Source organism: Melozone crissalis, unplaced genomic scaffold (genome assembly GCF_028551555.1).
Source record: "Melozone crissalis strain CALT ecotype California unplaced genomic scaffold, PUWL_Pcris_2 ptg000057l_1, whole genome shotgun sequence".
Classification (NCBI taxonomy): domain Eukaryota; kingdom Metazoa; phylum Chordata; class Aves; order Passeriformes; family Passerellidae; genus Melozone; species Melozone crissalis.
Genome location: NW_026535835.1, coordinates 8,364,292 through 8,382,429, shown reverse-complemented (window position 1 = coordinate 8,382,429; position 18,138 = coordinate 8,364,292). Strand labels below are relative to the sequence as shown.

The window sequence follows — 18,138 nt, the reverse complement described above, 5'->3', positions numbered from 1 at the left end:
CGCTCCTGGGGCCGAGGCTGAGGAGCCGCGCTGGTTCCTCCCCCCCATCACCGACCTGTCGCTTGTTTCCCGCTAAAGACTGAAAGAGGAGTTTAATTTCCCAAAATGTTATTAAAAAAGTGATTCTGCCAAAAGGGACGTTATTGGAAAGATTAAATCTCACTGTAGACAGTGCAGTTGCTGTAATCTCAAGCTTTATCCCAATAAGAAAGCTTTATGTGTTTTATTAATAGTGTTAGGCTTTTCTGCAACGTGTTCAGAAGAACGTTACAAAATGCTGATTAACAAGCTTTATTTAAAATTATTCCTAAAAGGTCCTTTAAGGAGACTGAACCTTGAAAATTAATGCTGTATCATTTATAAGGCTTGTAACTTGGGACCCATAAAGATGTCCCTTCTTCTCATTTTCCCATCAGAATTAATTTAAAAACCCGTAAAACTTTTATTAAGCCTTTAAAATTCTGTAGCTATGCTGGCAAAATTCTTCCCTTTAATGTTTTTATCGCTTTTTCTTGGTAATCCTTAACGGACTCCCTATCATCTTAACTAATAATCCCTAACAGATTTAAGCCATTTTAACAACAAATACTAGTGCCTATGCATAAAAAATAATCAACAATTAATTTAATAAAAGATGTGAAACACCAGAATCACAAGGGTTAGATGAGAAATTAAGAGATTTAATTGGAGGCCCAGTAGATGCCAAAAGGGGCTAAGGATGGTTTTGTTCAGCGTGTTGGGTCTTTGTGATCTCCACGAGCGCCAGGCAGGTGTGAAGCCACTGGTACAGGTATTGGGCTGGAACAGAGAACTGCTGCCACTCTGCTGCTTGAGGGAAACCTGGAACAAAAAAACAGCTGGAAATACAACAGGAAAAGTCAAAACCATGAGCAGTGTTGCCACAAGAACAGAAAGTCATCCCCTCAGCAGAGTTTACCCTGAATCCAGTAATTCCAGGAATGGTGATGCTTTGAAAAGAACACAGCTATATTGTGACAGTGACCTGTCAAGTGCTGACTTTCCACTATAAATTATCTTATTTTGTGGTGGGTGGACTGCTATATTTTCATGCTAAACCAGCACTTATATTTGAGATATATGGACATCACCTGATGTTCATTTTAAAGGAATTCCCATAACTCTGCATTCACACCCCTGATCTGACACTGCTCTCTCAGAATAGGTTCCATCCTGGGAAACCAACCTCTCCTAGCACATCTGCAGTTTCCAAAGCTACATTCTTTAATCTAATTAAATCAGCATCCCTAACTGTCGGAAAACCAGATGCTCTAGGCCTGTTTTGTTCTTTCCAGTGAATTAGTTTAATATATATGAGGAAAACACATGAAAAGGAACTATCACTGCCTCAAGTGTTTACCCTTTATCAGCAGGCAGGGTACTGTTGATAAATATCCCCAGCTAAAGCAATAACTCTTGTCCACGTTTGGCTTTTAACAGGCCTCTCAGACTGGTATTAGATTACAAAGAGAGAGATCTCAAAGAGAACAAGTAATTTCTCTTACAGAGATATTGCAAATAATAATAACAGCCTCTTGACTGCTCTGGCACCAAAAAAGCTCACATTCATTAAAGGAGAAAAAGACAGACTGACAAAGAGCTCCTGTCTATGGCATGTGAGTACACTGAGCACTTGGCAGATGGTGTTTATGAAGAGGAGGGCTCACACTGTGTGTTCCTGTTTGGAGATGGGTCAGTCCCCAGGGCAGGGCACAGAGGTCTGAAGCAGACTTGCTTGCCAAAAGAGCTATCATTCTTCATATGTCTTTACATGCTGCTTGCCAAAAGAACCCTCATTCTTCAGGCTTATCAGGAGCTTTACAACGAGATCACTTGTTCTGGAAGGTTTCAAAGCTGATCTACTCCCCTTTCCTGAAGGCAGTGAATTTTGAATCTAAATTTAACAGGTTGATTTCTATTGACCAAAAAACACTGCTGATATTGAGGACCCGTTACCTGTTGTTTAATCTGTTGTGAAATCAAAGTTAATTTCTGAAGTAAGGCCCATAAAAGCATTCAGCTGAATGTTGCCATTGACACAGTTTCATTGTTGAACTGTGCCTGGTAACCTCCCAATGAGTTTATGATATTTACCAGTGATGAGGTCCAGCAGCAGCTCTGCTTCCACTTGCACAGATGAAGCAGTTGGATCAAAGCAATAAATCTCCTGAATCAAATTGTCATCGAGTTTCTGCAATGCAGAGAACAAAAAGATTAGACTGTTTGTGAAAAGCTTACAGAATAAAAGATACATGAGAAACATATAGGAAATCTATAGGCAATTAATTATTTCACTGCCATTTCCCCCTTGGCAAATTCCACTGCGTCTTCCTGGAGGGGGAATAATAGAAAACAAACTCTAAAGAATTTGAATTCTCACCATTTTACAGTGAGTCCAGCACTCAATGTCCTCTGAGCCCTTCCAGTCTGGATGCAAAAGCAGCAGCACAGCCTTAAGCACCTCGTATACCAGAGCTGGGGGTTCTGCCCAGCTCTTTATTCCATCAAAGCTCTCAGCACCGAGTTTCAGGACACACTCACGCAGATCTTGCAGCATGAACCGGTGGAACAGAATCCCTGCGTGCCTCACATTTGTCACATGTTCTGCCTCTGCAATCAGAAACAAACCTCTCGAGGAGCTGCTCAGAAACATCTGCTACCGAGGACTTACACTACCGACTGACAGTCACTGTGCTAGATCCCTGAGGGCAACAAGGTGTCTGCTTCACACTTCTGATTTCAGCGCCAAGTATCCTGTGAGCCAGAGTTAAAATCTGCCCATTCTCTTTAACTGCACTCTGCTAAGCTCTGAGGCTTGCTCGGGAGTAGTTTATATATACCAAGGATTTGTATTTGTCTTTCCATACTTGTAGGAAGGATACTTTTAATATAGTTTTACTGAGATTCCTAATTTCACCCCAAAAAACTATCTCACATCTGTATGCACAATACCCAGCACTTGTGTTGGTTCTCTTTCCTCTAGAAACCTCTGCAGGATCTCTGAGCAGGCAGCTTGGGCCATCTTTAGCATTTTCTGCAGGTCTTTCTGTTCCTGAGGTGGTAATTTCTTGTGCTCGCCGATGCTGATATCAAATATGCCGAGAGTGTGTCTTGATAAGTCATGGAGAGGTACTGCAATGTGGTGTTCTCCATAGATAGAAGTGAGAGTGACCTCTGAACTGTCTGTGCACTTGAACAGGTAACCTCTGAAATGAAATGTGCTAGGGTTTACAATCCTGGTTTGTTTTGGTGATTTACTTAGTGTATATAAGATGTCATTCATCTCTTGTTCTTAAAATAAAGGTATTACATTACTAAATCATAGTTTGCTTCCTTGAACTGAAATTTGCACAGCTCTAAATAGCATTCAAGGCATGTACACAAGGGAAAAAATAGCATTGGGAACATGATATGACTTAGTCAAGGTGATTTCTGAAAATCATGAGAATTTAACAAATCTTGCTTTAAAAGCAGTTTGCTGTTTCTAACTGCATTGACGTTTGTTCTAGACAGTTTTATAAAAAGTAAAAACAGCTGCTGGAACTGCAAATGGCTGTTCAGGCAACTTTGACAACAAGGATGATACACTTAAAAGACAAGTCTGAGGATCTTGGCAGTGGAAGGAAGCAGAGAATTGAAGGAAATGACACTAATATGGCCAGGAAAAAATACAGATTATTCTAAAGAGCAAAATGGTTCAGTGTAAGATGCAATCCTGCAAACCTTGGCAGCTCAGCTGGTAAACATTAAATCAGGAGTTTTTGCAGCCTACAGTCAAAGAGAAAATACTCCTCAGCCCTTCACAGTTCAGTGCCCTGTGCATACACACCAGAAGCCTTGATAGTGAGAGAGCTGCAGCCAGACACTCCCAGGGCTGCTGTACCAGGGGCTTCAGGTAATGTGGGTCAGCCTGGTGCAGGTTACTCAAGGAGGAGAGGGGAACAATCCCATTGCAGGTGCTGGAGCCTACCTGAGGATGTTTTCCTCTCTGAGGAGAACAACAGGAGGCTTGTGGATTTCCTTTTGTCCTGTATTATCTGTAGTGATCATCTTGCACAGAACATAGTTCTGCCAGAGAGAAAAGAAAGGTTTAGCTGCATCCAAGAAAGGAACAGACATTTTGAAGCTTGGAGAGGGAGGAAATGATTTCTTATAGGAAACTCACATGTACATTCACGAGCAATAGGATTGTTTAAAGACATCTCCCAACACTGCTAAATTTTATTCCCAGAGATGGGTGAAGAATGTGCCCTGGACTTCCCTCAGCCAGACTATTTAATCCACCCCAGGCTTACACTGAGGAACACCCACAGGCCTAGAAGTTTCCATTCTGTTTCCCATCCTCTTGAGTCGTCTCTCATGTCATGTTTGTGTCAGTGTGTCTTGACACATGAAAAGCACAGAGGGGACCGAGTGACCTGGCTATCAGGCAGCTAACAAGGGAACAGTGCTGAGCCTGGAATGACAACAGAACACTGCCAACATAAACCATGCTTATCAGAGGAAGCAGCTGAATTATGACTGCAGCAGATGTCATACAGACTTTGGGATGACACGGGATCAGTCCTAAATATTGCATATACTTTTTGTGTTCTTAACTCACTGGTACATGAAGTGACAAGCTTCCCAGGGCCTGAGTGCCTGCTGAACAGCTGGAATATGACCTGCATGGAGTGGGGCTGCCTTTACAAGCTGGCTAATTGGGAACCAGTCACTTCCTGAGCTGTATTTATATCTTGGCTGCTGACATAAGTTCAGGAGAAAAAGCTAATATATTAGCTGGAACATTGTCTTGTCCCTGTAAAATACCATAATTTTGACATGCAGAGGATCTCCAGAGAGAAGCATTTCCCTTAGTGGAAGTCCCAGACAGCAAAGCTATGGATGGATGGATGGATGGATGGATGGATGGATGGATGGATGGATGTAGGGTTCTGCTCTATTGGTTGCTATGCAGCAGTGAGCACTGAAGTAGGAGAATACACCCTTTTCATATGGAGAAAGTGTTATACTAGCAGTGCTCTTGAATTCTTTTACATGGAAGGATGAAAAGAATGAAGAGGGATCTCCTTTACAGAGGGAATCTTCCATCTCTACCTTTGTAGCCCTTTTATTGCATGAGCAGGCACAAGAATCTTGTGCAGGCTTCAGCTTTAATGATAAAACCACTGGAAAAACACAGGCAGGTGGAGATGGCATTTCCTCTCTAAAGCAGCCTTTGAGCCCCTAATGATTCCAGAGCTTTTCTCTGCAGTACCTTGTCTGTGCCAGGTTCCACCAGATAGATTGTGACAGCGTGGATGCTGGGTGTCCTGGGATACAGCCAGTCCAGAGCAGTAACAGCCACTTGGAGGACATGTTCCCTCATGCAGATGTGGTGGTAGGCTTTGCTGAATGCATGGCAAACTCCCTGTGAAAGCAGAATCCTCCAAGTGAGCCAGACAATTTCACACAATTTTGGAGAAAAAAGCTGGGGAAATGTTCATGTTGTAACAAATTGCTTTAGTCAGAATTTGTAAAGTGGAAAAGCGACTGTGAAATGTCCCTTATCAAAGGATGCCCTGAAGTGCTCAGTACCCAGTCACGGCCAAGTCCTTAACCAGACAGAGCTGATTTTTAGTGGAAATAGCCAAATGCGCCGCTAAGGTTGGCTTGCTGCGCTCCCTGCTGCCCAGATGATGCATCCACAGCGAGGCTGATCCCAAAGAGCATCCCAAAGAAATCCGGGGAGCTGTCGCTTTTAATTATTCCACCAGGTAAAAAGTAAGGTTTTGTGTCATTTTATGAAAACGAACACAAATATGAGATCGAGAGCTTTGGACTTTGCACAAAAGGCCAATTAACATCCTAGTCAGGAGAAGATGAAATAAATTATTGATGAAGTGATACCTCATAATAAATTTCAGATAAGATGCTAATCAGGAGGATACCGATAAGGTGCTCTCCTTTTACCATATACTGCAGAAGGGCACCCACAGATATGTTTTTAGTTGTACATCTTACATTTACTCAGAACAAACATGTAAAATTCACAAGTTTTTTTGCAGGCTGGAGTAACAAACTACTTTCTGATGGTGCCCACCTCATAGAAAGTGATCTCATGGGTCAGAAAGATGGATGTATGAGTCTGGTCCCAAAGAGTGTCAAGTCCTAGAATGCCAAAAACTCTCCAATGAGCATCATGCAGGGGCAGCACCAGGAGGGAACCTTTCTTCTCCTCCTCAGGGTCATCAGAGCTCCAGAAGTGGATGTTTCCGTGGTGCTGAACTCTTGGAACATAGATTGGCTTTCCCTGGTCAATGGCTGCAAAGCTGAAATATAAATTTATGACGAGTTTGTCAGGATGAGCAGAAAACCTTTAGTGAAACAGGAAATACTGCAGCTTTGATCTCTCCCTGTTTTCTGGCATCAGAGAAGGAAAGTGTGAGCTCCATACCCTGACCATACTCAGCAATACCACATTTACCACTTGCATCCCAAAGGCAGTGGTAATAAAGAGGCACTTTTCATCTTTAGGACATTTTAAAAACATCAGCTAATGAATGGAATGAGAAGGAATACAGAAGCAAGCAGCAGTTACATTTAATAGGTTAGAGGCAGCAATGTTTAAAGAGACAAATATGTCTGGCTTTTGGAAATGACAAGTGAAGAAGCATGAAAGCTGTTTATAGCATAAACACTAGGGAAGGAAAGGCATTGTTCTCAAAAATATCCTGTGGATATAAACTGGCATAAGGGAATTAATTTTTAAAGAAGAAAATGTAGGCCCAATACCACAGACATTTGCTAAAGGATGAGATTTATTAGACTGTGAGCTAATCTCCCCAAGGAAAGGAGTGAAATCCCAAACAGAGCAGTTCTAAGCAGACCTTGTGGAATATGTATAGGATATTGGATCATTCCACAACAGTCTCTTGGGAGATTTCCTCTCTGGAGTATTCCATCAACCTCAGTTTCCAGAGCATCCCAAACACTGCCCCATCCATTCCAAGCAGTTTAGAGGAAAAGGAACAGGTATTTGCAGCTTTTCTTACCTGATTCCTTTCATCTCTCTGTGCAGTACTCTGTTGAGGATGTAGGGAGCATTGTCTGCAGTGCAGGCCATGTAGCGCAGGAGAACCTGGCCCTGCTCTGGGGAGAGCTGGTTCTCCTCCAAAAGGGCAATGTATGCACTGATTGTCTTGTTATTCCCGTGGGCTTCCATGTCCTAGCAACCAAATGTTCCCCATTACAGCCTGTACATTAGCCACTGGCACTTAATTAATGCACTTAGCAAATGTTTAATTTTTGCTGAGATGCTGCTCTGGGTCACCGAGTTTGTGTGTCACCAACCCCATGATGTGGCTGTGTCTCTGTGACAAGCACAAACACTCAGTATTTTGATTGGCAAGGGAAACTGATTTCCTTTTTCCTGTTGCTAATGGAAGGAGTAAATAGAAAAATAATCCCTAACTATAATCTATGCCTAAGAAAAAGTCCTATGGATTTCTTCTCCAATAGGAGATTTCTTTAAGAAAAAAACAAGCAAGTACCAGAGTTGCCACATTTACAAACCTAGACAATACTGCAAGAACACTTCAGCTACACTGAGAGAAGTTTGGCTTTGAGGAGGGCTTTAATGTTGAGAAAAACAGCTAAAGTTGCAGCTGTAAACTAAAAATGAAACTATTTCCACTACAAATTAACCATCTTTTCCCAAATTGACTCTGCTGTGCTTCATCTCAGAAGCTCCAAAACTACAACTATGGATTTTCCAGATCTGCCCTGAATCAGCTCTTCCATGAGTGAGACAAAATTATCCCTGAGATTCCTTCAGCACTGGCAGAGCAAGGATGCCTACCTGGTACAGGGCCTTGATCACTGCTTTGTACACTGGTTCCATGTTTGTTCCGCTGGTCTCAGCCGCTTTCTGGATATCCTGCAGCCATTTCCTCCTGGCTGAGCTTTGCAAGCTCTTGATGTGACTTTGTTCCACACTTGTGGTCAGGAAACTCACCAAGTTATCCATAGTTTCATCCTCATTGCCAGTGAACTTGGAAGCAATTAATTCAAGGAAAATCTGGAATGCTTTTGGGGTTATCTTCCCCACTTTACTGAGCTGTGGGTATCGGGAGCAAATCTCTTCCTTTGCTAGTAGGAAAAAAAAAGAAAATAAGAGGGAAAATTTAGTTGATTAATCAGTTTTGCAAAATAGGAAACAAACAAGACCTAAACAGGCTTTGGGTGGAGTCTATGCAGCCCATCCTTCTAGGCTTCTTTTAGCCCTCTCCTACATGGAAGTGGGCACACTGCCCGGTAATCTCCAGTTTCCAGACTGGACGCATCCTTTTCTCTAGATGCCTGCTTCCCTCCTATGAGAAAGAATCCCCCACAGCCCTGGTTTAGACTCTGCAGCGGGTGTGTCAGGGCTGTCCCGGTGCGAGCAGGCTCTGCCCAGCCCGGCTCTGGGCTCACGGGGGTGCTCTTGCACAGCCTGAGCAATGTGCAGCCGCTGCCTGGCTGCGGGAGAACGGGGTTCATGCCGTCTCTGTGACTGATGCTTCCATCATCCTTTCTGCATCCTGTTTTCAAATCCGAGGATGTCCCTGCTCATGGCAGGGTGTTGGACTAGATGATCTTTACAGGTGCCTTCCAATCCAAACCATTTTGTCATCATGATCACAGATTTTAGCTGAAGAAGCAGCAAGTACTAATTTGGCCTCAATTACAGTGGGGCCATGATGCTTAATGCTGTCTTATCCAGCCCATCATCTAAGGAACATTCAGTATTCTAATTTAATTTCTGATTTTCTGACAGAACTAGGATGGAGAATTTTTTGATCATATAAAACATTTGGATTTTTACCTCCACTTTCTCCTCACTTTGAAGAAAGGGATACAGAAAAAAATAGACATGAAGTTGAATGTGCTATGATCACTTCTTCCACTACTGAGCCACAGCATAATGAATTATTTTCCCCTTTATATCCAATGTAACATTTTTCACTTGCAAGGACAATCAAATAACTCTACTCACTTTTTACTCTGGGTTTCCATCCAGGAGAAGTGCAATATCTGTGAACCCTTCCCCCAAACCTACTTGTCCCACACCCTTGAGACATTAGGTTGAGGCTGCTAGAAATAATTCATGCTGCTGCTAGGTGGTATTGATTTTGCTATTCTCCCTTTCTTTTTATTTGTCCTTTAGTTTATGAGCCCTTCATGGAAGGGACTGTGTCCTTGCATATTTTCATGGTATGTTCTGGCATGCTTTGAATGCAAGAGAGCAGTGAGCTGCCAGTTTCTCCTGGCTGGACAGCCTGGAGATTATTTACAGTGACATACTGGTGTGCTCCCCACCCCACCAGCTGCCTTCAGTGAGCTAAAGGATAAAGAGATTTTGGTGGTTGCCAAAGTGAGCCATTTTTAGCGATTTGCAGCAGAACAAGCAACATGAAGATGAGCATGGAGATGAAAAAACCAGACCTGTCCACCCAAGCACACATGCAGTCATGTTCGTAATTGCTAATACAGTGTTTCAGAGCACCTTATGCCCACATGTTAATATGCACAAGGCTGCCAGACAGGTTCAGGTGAACCTGCAGCACTTCTGCTGGACTAAAGTCTTTTCTGCCAAGGACCAAATGTGCTGAGTTTATGCAGTGAAATAACCAACAGAGAAGTGATACTCAAAGCTGCTCTGTAATTCATAAGAGCTGTGTGACAGTGTGAATAACTACAGGCTATTTGAGATCTATAAGGAAAGCTGTTCTCTCCTGTGAGGTACATTCCTGCTGGAAGCACAGCAAAATGTATCTATTAAAAATAGCTGGATTACACAGATGGACTGGACTAAAAGTGCAAACATGTCCTCAGGCTTTATGTGTGCTTTTTCACTGCCATATCACATGTATACATTGCATGTTACAGCTAAAATAATTTTTCAACTCACTCCAGTGTCATTAAACCATTGGGCTACTTCTCTGCCTGGGAATCTTGCACAGGAGGAGGGGATGGAGCAATGCATTAACAAATAGGTCTGGGTAACTGTTCCTTCCCATTTTACACCTCATACTGTGTATGCTTGTGACTGCTTGCAAAACCAAACTGGTGCTTGCAGCAGCCTCATTAGCCCTGTCACTGAATGGCTGAAGCCTCCTGTGTTGTTCTCACAGAGCGGAGATTTTTCCTTACCCTCCATCAAGGCCTCTTTTCCCTTGTGTCCCTTGAATGTGCTCAGAACAGCAATCACCTCTTCCAGGTCCAGGGACCCACATGCTTTGCTGTCCCACTTTTCAAACAGTGTCTCCAAAAGATGTTTCCTTTGGGCCACATGAGAGAAGCGGTGAATCTGCAACAGAGGAACAGCTGGTAACTCCTGGACACTGATGCTGGACACTACACAAACGGGGACACTACACAAGTGTAAAAATTCAGAATTCTGCAGTGGTTGTGCTAATCACATCATTCCTATGGGCCAGGCCAAGTCTGTACATACAGGGCTCAGACTTAAGAGATGAATCATTAAACCTGGGAGATAACTTAGAAACACTAAACACAGGTGACAGTTCCGTTTACCAGGTAGGATTTAAGGTGATGTCAGCTCAGGTAAGTGCAAGTTTCCCAGAACACAAATGTCTCCCCAGCAAGAGCTAACCACAGCCTTGTCAGTGACATCAGAGATGTGACAGTTCATATTTCTGTACACTGTTGTTTTACTGGTGCTGCCCTGAAGTGTGTGGGCTCCAAGCAAACACATGTTACCATTTGTCCTCTAAACCCAGCATGGAGGGATAACTGGCTGGAGTGGAATTCTCTCAAAGGCCAAAATCCTGGCAGTGTGTGCTGTGTTCAGTGAGGACTATGGAGCCGTCAGATCCAATATCTCATTCAAATTAGGTCAGCAGCACAGAGGGAAACCAGAAGGAGGTCTGGGGAAAACACAGCTAGAGAAATGCACCACAAAACAGACCTGAAGTGATATGAGGCACACTGATGCTGGGCATGAGGAAGGAGAATATTTTTTTTACAACACATGGCAAGAGCACATTGTAACTTAAAACCAAATAAGCCTTGTGCCCATTCACATCCAGCCATGCACATAGCAAACCCAAACACACTTGTTTTAAAATCCTCCCCAAACATCCACAACCTTCTATGTACACGCCAGTGCAGTAGGTCAGAGATCAGGTTCTTGGCTATTATAAAGGTGAATAAGCAGAATGGAATGTTTTGGGCTCTTTCACAATTAACTATCAACTGTTGTCTCACTGAGTTCAGCTCTAGGACAGACAGACAACCTCTAACAGGATGAGTCTGTCATCACTTCCAGAGCTGAGGGCTAGGGAGGGAGCATCTCTATGAAGACAAAGGGGTAAAAGGTCTCCTGAAGGAACAGGGGATGCAAGGCTGCAAGTGGAGAGCTCTGCCAGCACCAGATTAACAGCTGACTTTGCAAAGTGTTTGTGGGCATTTGCTTGGTTTTTGTTTGGACATGAGATCAGCAAAACTTATCAATATTTACTTTTTCTCGTTGTTTAATTTTTTCCTCTGCTGTCTGTTTGAATTCTCTTTTCATAAATGCAATAAGCCTCTTCATAGTAGGCAGAGAAATGTCTTCACCAACAAAATTGTCCATGAGCTGTACAAACTGTGGCAGGGTGAGGCAGCTTGCAGCAAAGCTGCAAGGATCCTGATGGTCCTGAATCTCTGCCACACTGGAAGCTGAGTCTGAAAGGCAGAAAGCACAGTGTGTCACAGGAAGCCAAATGCTGCCCTAAAGCCAACCACGTGGCAGCTATCAACACAGCCCTCAATCCTGCACTTCCTATCCAGGGAAATTACAGCTGAATACAGACTGACTCCATGCTGAGTAAAGGCCTTAATCTGCTTATACTGCTCTAATAGCAGCTCTGCAGACCCAGTCTGGCATGGATGCCATCCTGCAGCCAGGTCAAACCCTGACTGCAGGTGAGCTGGGATGGCTGTTACTCAGCAGGGGGCTGTCTGAGACAAAGGGGCTGCTGTCCCAGACAGGATGCACACCCAAGGACTGACTGAAGGACAGGGCGGTGCTGAGCACTGGAAGTTACCACAGAAAGCTGTAGGTCCCAGGGGGCTGTACCATCAGCTTTACATGGAGAACCTGTCACTGGGTTGATCAGACAATGCAGGCCCAGTTCTTGCAGTGTTCTAAATGTGAGACACAAGAGTGTTCACAGAGTGCTAGCAAGGAGGTTGGCCCTTCTAGGATGTTTAAGAAAATGCCTCTTTGAAACACAGTTGTCTGATCACAGCCTTCCTAGAACAAAGGCCTTTGTAGACAATGAAGTAGGATCATCCTTTGGAAACAGAGTGAGAGATTAAAATAAAAGGTTCCTGCCAGATGATCTCATAGCTCATCTCCCTATAGGCAGTCACAGTCTAAAAGTTATTTAAGTCATTTCTAGATGTAATGTGCTCAGGTTCCTGTCTTGCTATGGTAATATTACAGAGTGAAACAGAACATAAAGTTTCTCCTTATTATAAAAATGCTGCTGCTTCACAATGTCCCTGCTTGAATTAAAGTGTCTGCTCAGGGCCTTGAATACAGATCACCAGCAAAGTGACTCACCTGCCTCCTGTGAGAGGAATAAGCTCTGAAACCTTGGCAGAAAACACCGTGCTGAGAAGATAGCAAAGCTTATGGTCTTCTCTACTCAGAAATCATTCACATGATTTTGAAATGGATTTAAAACACTCTGTAGTTAAACCAATCTAAATATATTCATAGAATCTGATTAAAGTCTATCAGAAAAATGAAAATACTTTACCCTGGTCATGCAGTCTTGTCTCTGAGGTTGTCTGTTGGTCAGACTGGCTCTCACTTGCAGAGGTTTCTTTCATAGCCTGTTGGGAATCAGTGGCATCTGTGTCTGTCCCAGCTCCCTCTCCTGAGGCTCCTGTGCTTGTACCTTCATGTGACGCTCCTGTAACTCCACTGCCCTCTCGACTCACTTGCCCTTCTGACCCAGGTTCTCTGTCTGAGGGATAATCTTCTTCTGCTTTTGTTTCTGTCTCAGGCTCACTACCCAGGATGGCTTCCTCCGTTTTTCCAGATCCAGGTTCTCCATCCAAATCAGCAGCTTCAAGGCCAGTGCTGTCCACTGCTGAAATGGCCTCCTCACCTTCCTTGCTCACTTCAGGAACACTTGGCTCTGCTGCTTCATTTTCCTCCTTGGAAATTCCTCCAGTCTCAGTCTCACTCGTGTCCTTTTCTTCAACAGCTCCTTCTGTAACATTGGTGCTCATTCTGTCAGTCTCTTGCCTATCATCATCTACAGATTCATATTCTAAATTCTCTGCCTCAGAAATTTCCGTTTCAGACCAGATCAAACTTACACTGACTTCCTCACAAACTTCCTGATCATCAAGGCTTCCCCAGAAATCAGTAAGATTAATATCTTGCAGCTCAATTATTGGCCCTAAAACAGAAAAAATATGTGTAAGCTGATAGTGTCTACTGGTTTTATCTTCTCTAGTATTGCATAAGAAAATTTAAAGAAAAAAGGTAATGCCAAGTAAATACAAACTACCAGAAAGTATCTTCTGCAAAGACACATCTCAGGAACACAAAACTTCAGAATAATGTCTTTGCCTGCAGAGATCTACTGTTCTGGCTAAGTATTACACCACTTTTCCTTTGAAATAAATATTTAATCATTCTCTACACTTAGAAGGAGGGATGTAATTCACCTTGCATTTGATCTCAGCAATTAATAAATGTCCAATATCTTTAAAATATTTTACTTTCATGCAGATGATTCCCTCCGTTTTTTCTTTCTGGAGGTATTTTAGTGCAAACCCAAAATTAGCTTCTAATAATCATTTCAGAAAGAGTCTTTCTTTAATTCTATTTCCCAAAAAGTACTTCAGAATTTTGTAGCAAGGAAAACTTTTGGATGCTGAAGGAATTTCTGAACATTGCATCACAGTTTGCCAAATGTGCTTGCAAATTCTGATGTGTAGATCATAGAAGTCATTTTGGTCCCGTTTTTGGGCTCTGTTCACATCTGATAACACTTATAAAACATATCTGAACCATCCAGCCTTGTGTGGACTCCCAATGTTTTAACCACAACTGAAACATTCCATGTGCTCACATTCTCTGGGGTTCCAGAGTTGCAACTTATGACTCGTGGACCTTCTGTCATAGAAGTGTCTCAGCAGGGATAGTATTTTTTTTCTATTCAAGACACCAACCTAGACAAAAAGATTACAATTATTGGGTTTTTCCTGTGGTTCTTTGACTTACATCAACATTTGCAGCACTACAAAGGCACCATAAGCCAAGAATTACCCGTGGCTGATAATTATCCATTACCAGAACATCACTACAAATTCCAAAGAAGTTAATTTACTTCATAGAGGCAAAAATTTCTTCTGGGCTGAGCTGGAACTCTCCACACATATTACTTTGCAGGCTCTTCCTTTTCCATGTCCTTGACAAATTACAGTGAGATAATTGTAACTGTTCTGCCAGAGGAGTTCTTGGTGTAAAGATCAAAGCTTCAACACTTCATACTCTCAGGACAGATATTGATTGCCTGACAGTACCATGGAAGAATTTCCATCTATTATGGGCTGTGCTGTGTTACCTTAGTGACTGCACATTGTAGTTTGGTTTTGTGCCCCTTCATCTCCTTTGAAGTGTGATGTATTGGCCTGGAAACATAATTAGTCCAAAAATCTGAGCTATTATGACAACCTCCCTAATTTCCTTTAAAAATTCATAGACATTTGACCAGAGAGGTGAGAGAGGCATCATCAGTTCCAGTGCAGAGGAAGGTGCAAAGTTTATTAAATCCTTGTTGCTCAGGGTGAGTGTACACAGATGATAAACCCAGGAAAAGGCAATGAAATGGGTCATTTCCAATCAGGAAATTGTGGGGTTTAAAAAGTAAAGCAAACGAAACGATTGCAAGTTTTCCATTTTATGATGTATTCCCATTGTCATTATTTAAGTCCTGCCACCTTTGTAATCTCCCTCCCATTAGTGAAATAAAGTAGTTAACTAGGAAACAGATTTACTTAAGTTCATTATTTGTAGTGAATAGCTTTCCATCTGAATTATTGATTTCCTTTTCACATTTTGTTCTTAGATTAAGAACTGCAAAATGTAAATTTCACCAGGCTTTTAATTTCTTGTGAACTTTGCCTGCCCTTAGACTAAAGAAATAAAGGAAGAAGTTTGCTGTTCTTTTCTGGAAATTAGCTCAAGATGACTGCATTGTTTATAACCTGAAACTGTAATTATTGGCAGCAATAGTTAAAAACAGAGGATATGGAAACAACCCAGAGATACACATCTCACCCACTGGTGAAGTTAATTCTGGAGCTAAGTGAACACATCACATTTGCTGGTACAGCAGCACCTTCCTCTACAAGGAAGGGGTTTTGCCAGTTCTGCAGAAAGGACCAGAACTGAAATACAAGAAGCCATCTGGTACAATTTTAGTGCTTCAGTATCTGGTAATTTAATTCCTGCTGGTAAAAATAATGCTGGAAGTCAGGGTTGAATTTCAGCTATGGGTGGGTTTGGAACAACAAATTTCATCACAGAATTCTGTCCCTAACCTTACAAGATGTAGGTCCTGATTCCCAGTATCTTAACATTAACATACAGATACCTTGCACACCCCTGTGCAAACATTTCTTCTTGTTATTTGTCTTTCAGTTGAATATATCAGATCATGCTCTGATCCATTTAGGAGATGCACAAACAATGTTTTAAAGGTGTTCCCAGATCACTGTGGAATATTTGGATCCTCCATTCAGTATTTCCATTACACACACTTAATTTTCCATTCAAATTTCCTCAGCTGTTACTCGTCACAATCATCTGCTGGTTGCCCTGAACTTTGCAGTAGTAGTGCATAATTTTACTTCATTAAAATGGGAATAGATGAATGAAGTACTATTAAAAAGAAAATAAGGATGTTGTTTTGGGATTCACTTACCTTTTTGTCATATTAAAATTATATAATTGGAGGATTTAGATAACTCAAATTCTTGAAGGGTTTTTTGTTCTTCGGATCAAAAAAATTATTTTTATATAAAAATAGATAAAATAGCTGAAATTGTCAAATATTAATAGGGATTTAGTTAATTATTTAAACATTTCCAATTTACACAGATTTGCCATTTTAGCAGGCGTTCCTGTTATTTCAGGACACTTTTCCTTAGAACTTATCCTGGGAGGAAAATGTCACAGTACAGCCACCTACAGAAGAGAAGAGCACCACAACAAGGAACCATTTCCAACTCCTCTCCCCAGCTGTGCTATTCTTCCCAGTTCCTAAATTTAGTAGAAAAGGTGACTTTTCTTTGCACTTGGTGTGTGACTAAGGAGGCTGATGACAGATTCCTGCCCACCTGCCCTTCGTGCTGCACCCTGTGAGCAGGGCAGGTACAGCCTCTCCTGTCCACAAGAGAAATCCATCTGTGTTTGTACAGCTGCCCAAAACTCGGGGCAGCTTTAGTGCCCAGGGAGTTGAAACACGTTGACCTACATTTTTGTCACCTAGATATTGGCAGGTGATGATTCTCAGCTGTTTTCAGCAATGTTTTGTGACCTGTGAGTAATTCCTTTGGCAACACAGACTAAACCAGACTTGCCATTTAATCGGGGTTAGGTCAGTGTTTAACCATTTGATTGTTTTACTGGAAATGTGATGTGTGTATCCTGAACCCTACAATGAGCTTGTTAGGGAGCAAGAGGGTAGAAAAGACACTTAGAAAAGGTCATGAGAAAGCAGACTTTGTTGTTGCTGTATGGCAAGAAAGATAATCAGGGGTGTCTCAAACTACATTGGCTTGAAAACTAATCTCTGACTAAATTAAATTTAATTTTAAAATCCCTTGTTTAAAACATCCCTGGAAATTAATGAAGAGTTATAAAATAAACTGATACAAGTGAGCACAGGGACAATAAGTTAAAAATTCACAGAGTCATTGCCTTTTGGGGTATTATAGCAGTGATCCAAGTGTGTTCTGGGATTGTCTTGGGAAGTTTCTGCTGCAATGGATAGTCCAGGCTGTCCTTCTGAGCTGCCATCCTTCTGGATGCATGCATTTGAAATCATAATAATGATCATGTGGATACCTTCTAATTTGACTGTAATTTAAACACTGCTTTCTCAGCTCCCTGGCCCTAATTGCAGCTCATTGAGGCAGCCAGCCACACTCACCATGCAGACTGGAATAACTGCCTGGTACCAAACAAATGGAAATTAGGAACTGAAACAACTGCTTTGCTGTGCTTTGCAGAATGGGCTCTACAGGTAATGGATCACATTCAAGTGGTAGAAGTCCTTGGGTTACTTTGCATTTTATCTCCCCTGTGGGTACAGTAGAACTTTACAAAAGAAACCAGGCCATGTTTAAAAGAGCTGCGTGGCCCACACGACACTTGAGTGAACTCAATTTGCAGGGCAGGGCTACCTCGGAGCCTGGAAACCACAGCTCTGTGCTCTGATCAGGTTTTTTTCGGCAGCAGTAGCGTCATTGCTGATAGCTGCTCACTCCTGTTGTGTTAGTATTTTTGGCTCTTTGCCCCTGAGATTCCACTGGGATTAGCAGCATGGAGATGGTGATTACTGCCACAGAAATAATAGGAAGAAAGTCACTTTAAAAGATGAAAGGAAAGAAGGGATCCTTTGGAAATCCGTGGCAAAGACAGGACTCAGGTTTCTGTATCCTTGTAGCCAGGAGGCTCCATCCCAGCCCTTCTTGACAGAGCCTTAGGAAAGTCAAATGTCTCCTAGCTGGGAAGCAGACACATTTCTTCCCTCATCCCTGAAACAGCAGCTTGCCTGCTATTCTCTACAACACACTATTGGTGTTGAAATGAGCCCTGTAATTCCTTTCTCTTGGCAGTAATGACATTATTAGCATGACATTGTAGAGCACAGCTCACTCTGGGTAGGCTCTGCAAGCATAGCTGGAGGAGTGCTGGGTGGAATATAAAATTTATGTAGGGGAGAAAACTGAGGTTAGGGCAACTGTTTGCTCTGTAGCAGCCAGCAACTGCCAAACTGAGGGTACTCATAACAAGTACCACACTTTTTGGATGAAACCCAAGTTTTTAGCAACAGTTTATGC

At 42.3% G+C, this 18,138-nt stretch overlaps 1 protein-coding gene across 1 annotated transcript in view; it reads right to left on the bottom strand.

Moving 5' to 3' along the window:
• Positions 1–383: 383 nt before the first annotated feature.
• The window catches only part of EFCAB5 (EF-hand calcium binding domain 5), a 28,758-nt gene continuing 11,003 nt past the window's right edge, over positions 384–18,138 (bottom strand). Inside the window, exons 6-18 of the mRNA XM_054287293.1 lie at positions 14,139–14,238; positions 12,810–13,460; positions 11,522–11,727; positions 10,192–10,348; positions 7,859–8,148; positions 7,053–7,225; positions 6,101–6,329; positions 5,276–5,428; positions 3,989–4,086; positions 2,971–3,224; positions 2,399–2,628; positions 2,113–2,209; positions 384–840 (exon numbers count right to left, since the gene is read on the bottom strand). Of these exons, the coding sequence (XP_054143268.1) occupies positions 713–840; positions 2,113–2,209; positions 2,399–2,628; positions 2,971–3,224; positions 3,989–4,086; positions 5,276–5,428; positions 6,101–6,329; positions 7,053–7,225; positions 7,859–8,148; positions 10,192–10,348; positions 11,522–11,727; positions 12,810–13,460; positions 14,139–14,238 (2,766 nt within the window). The 3' untranslated portion in view covers positions 384–712. The remainder of the gene's footprint in view (positions 841–2,112; positions 2,210–2,398; positions 2,629–2,970; positions 3,225–3,988; positions 4,087–5,275; positions 5,429–6,100; positions 6,330–7,052; positions 7,226–7,858; positions 8,149–10,191; positions 10,349–11,521; positions 11,728–12,809; positions 13,461–14,138; positions 14,239–18,138) is intronic.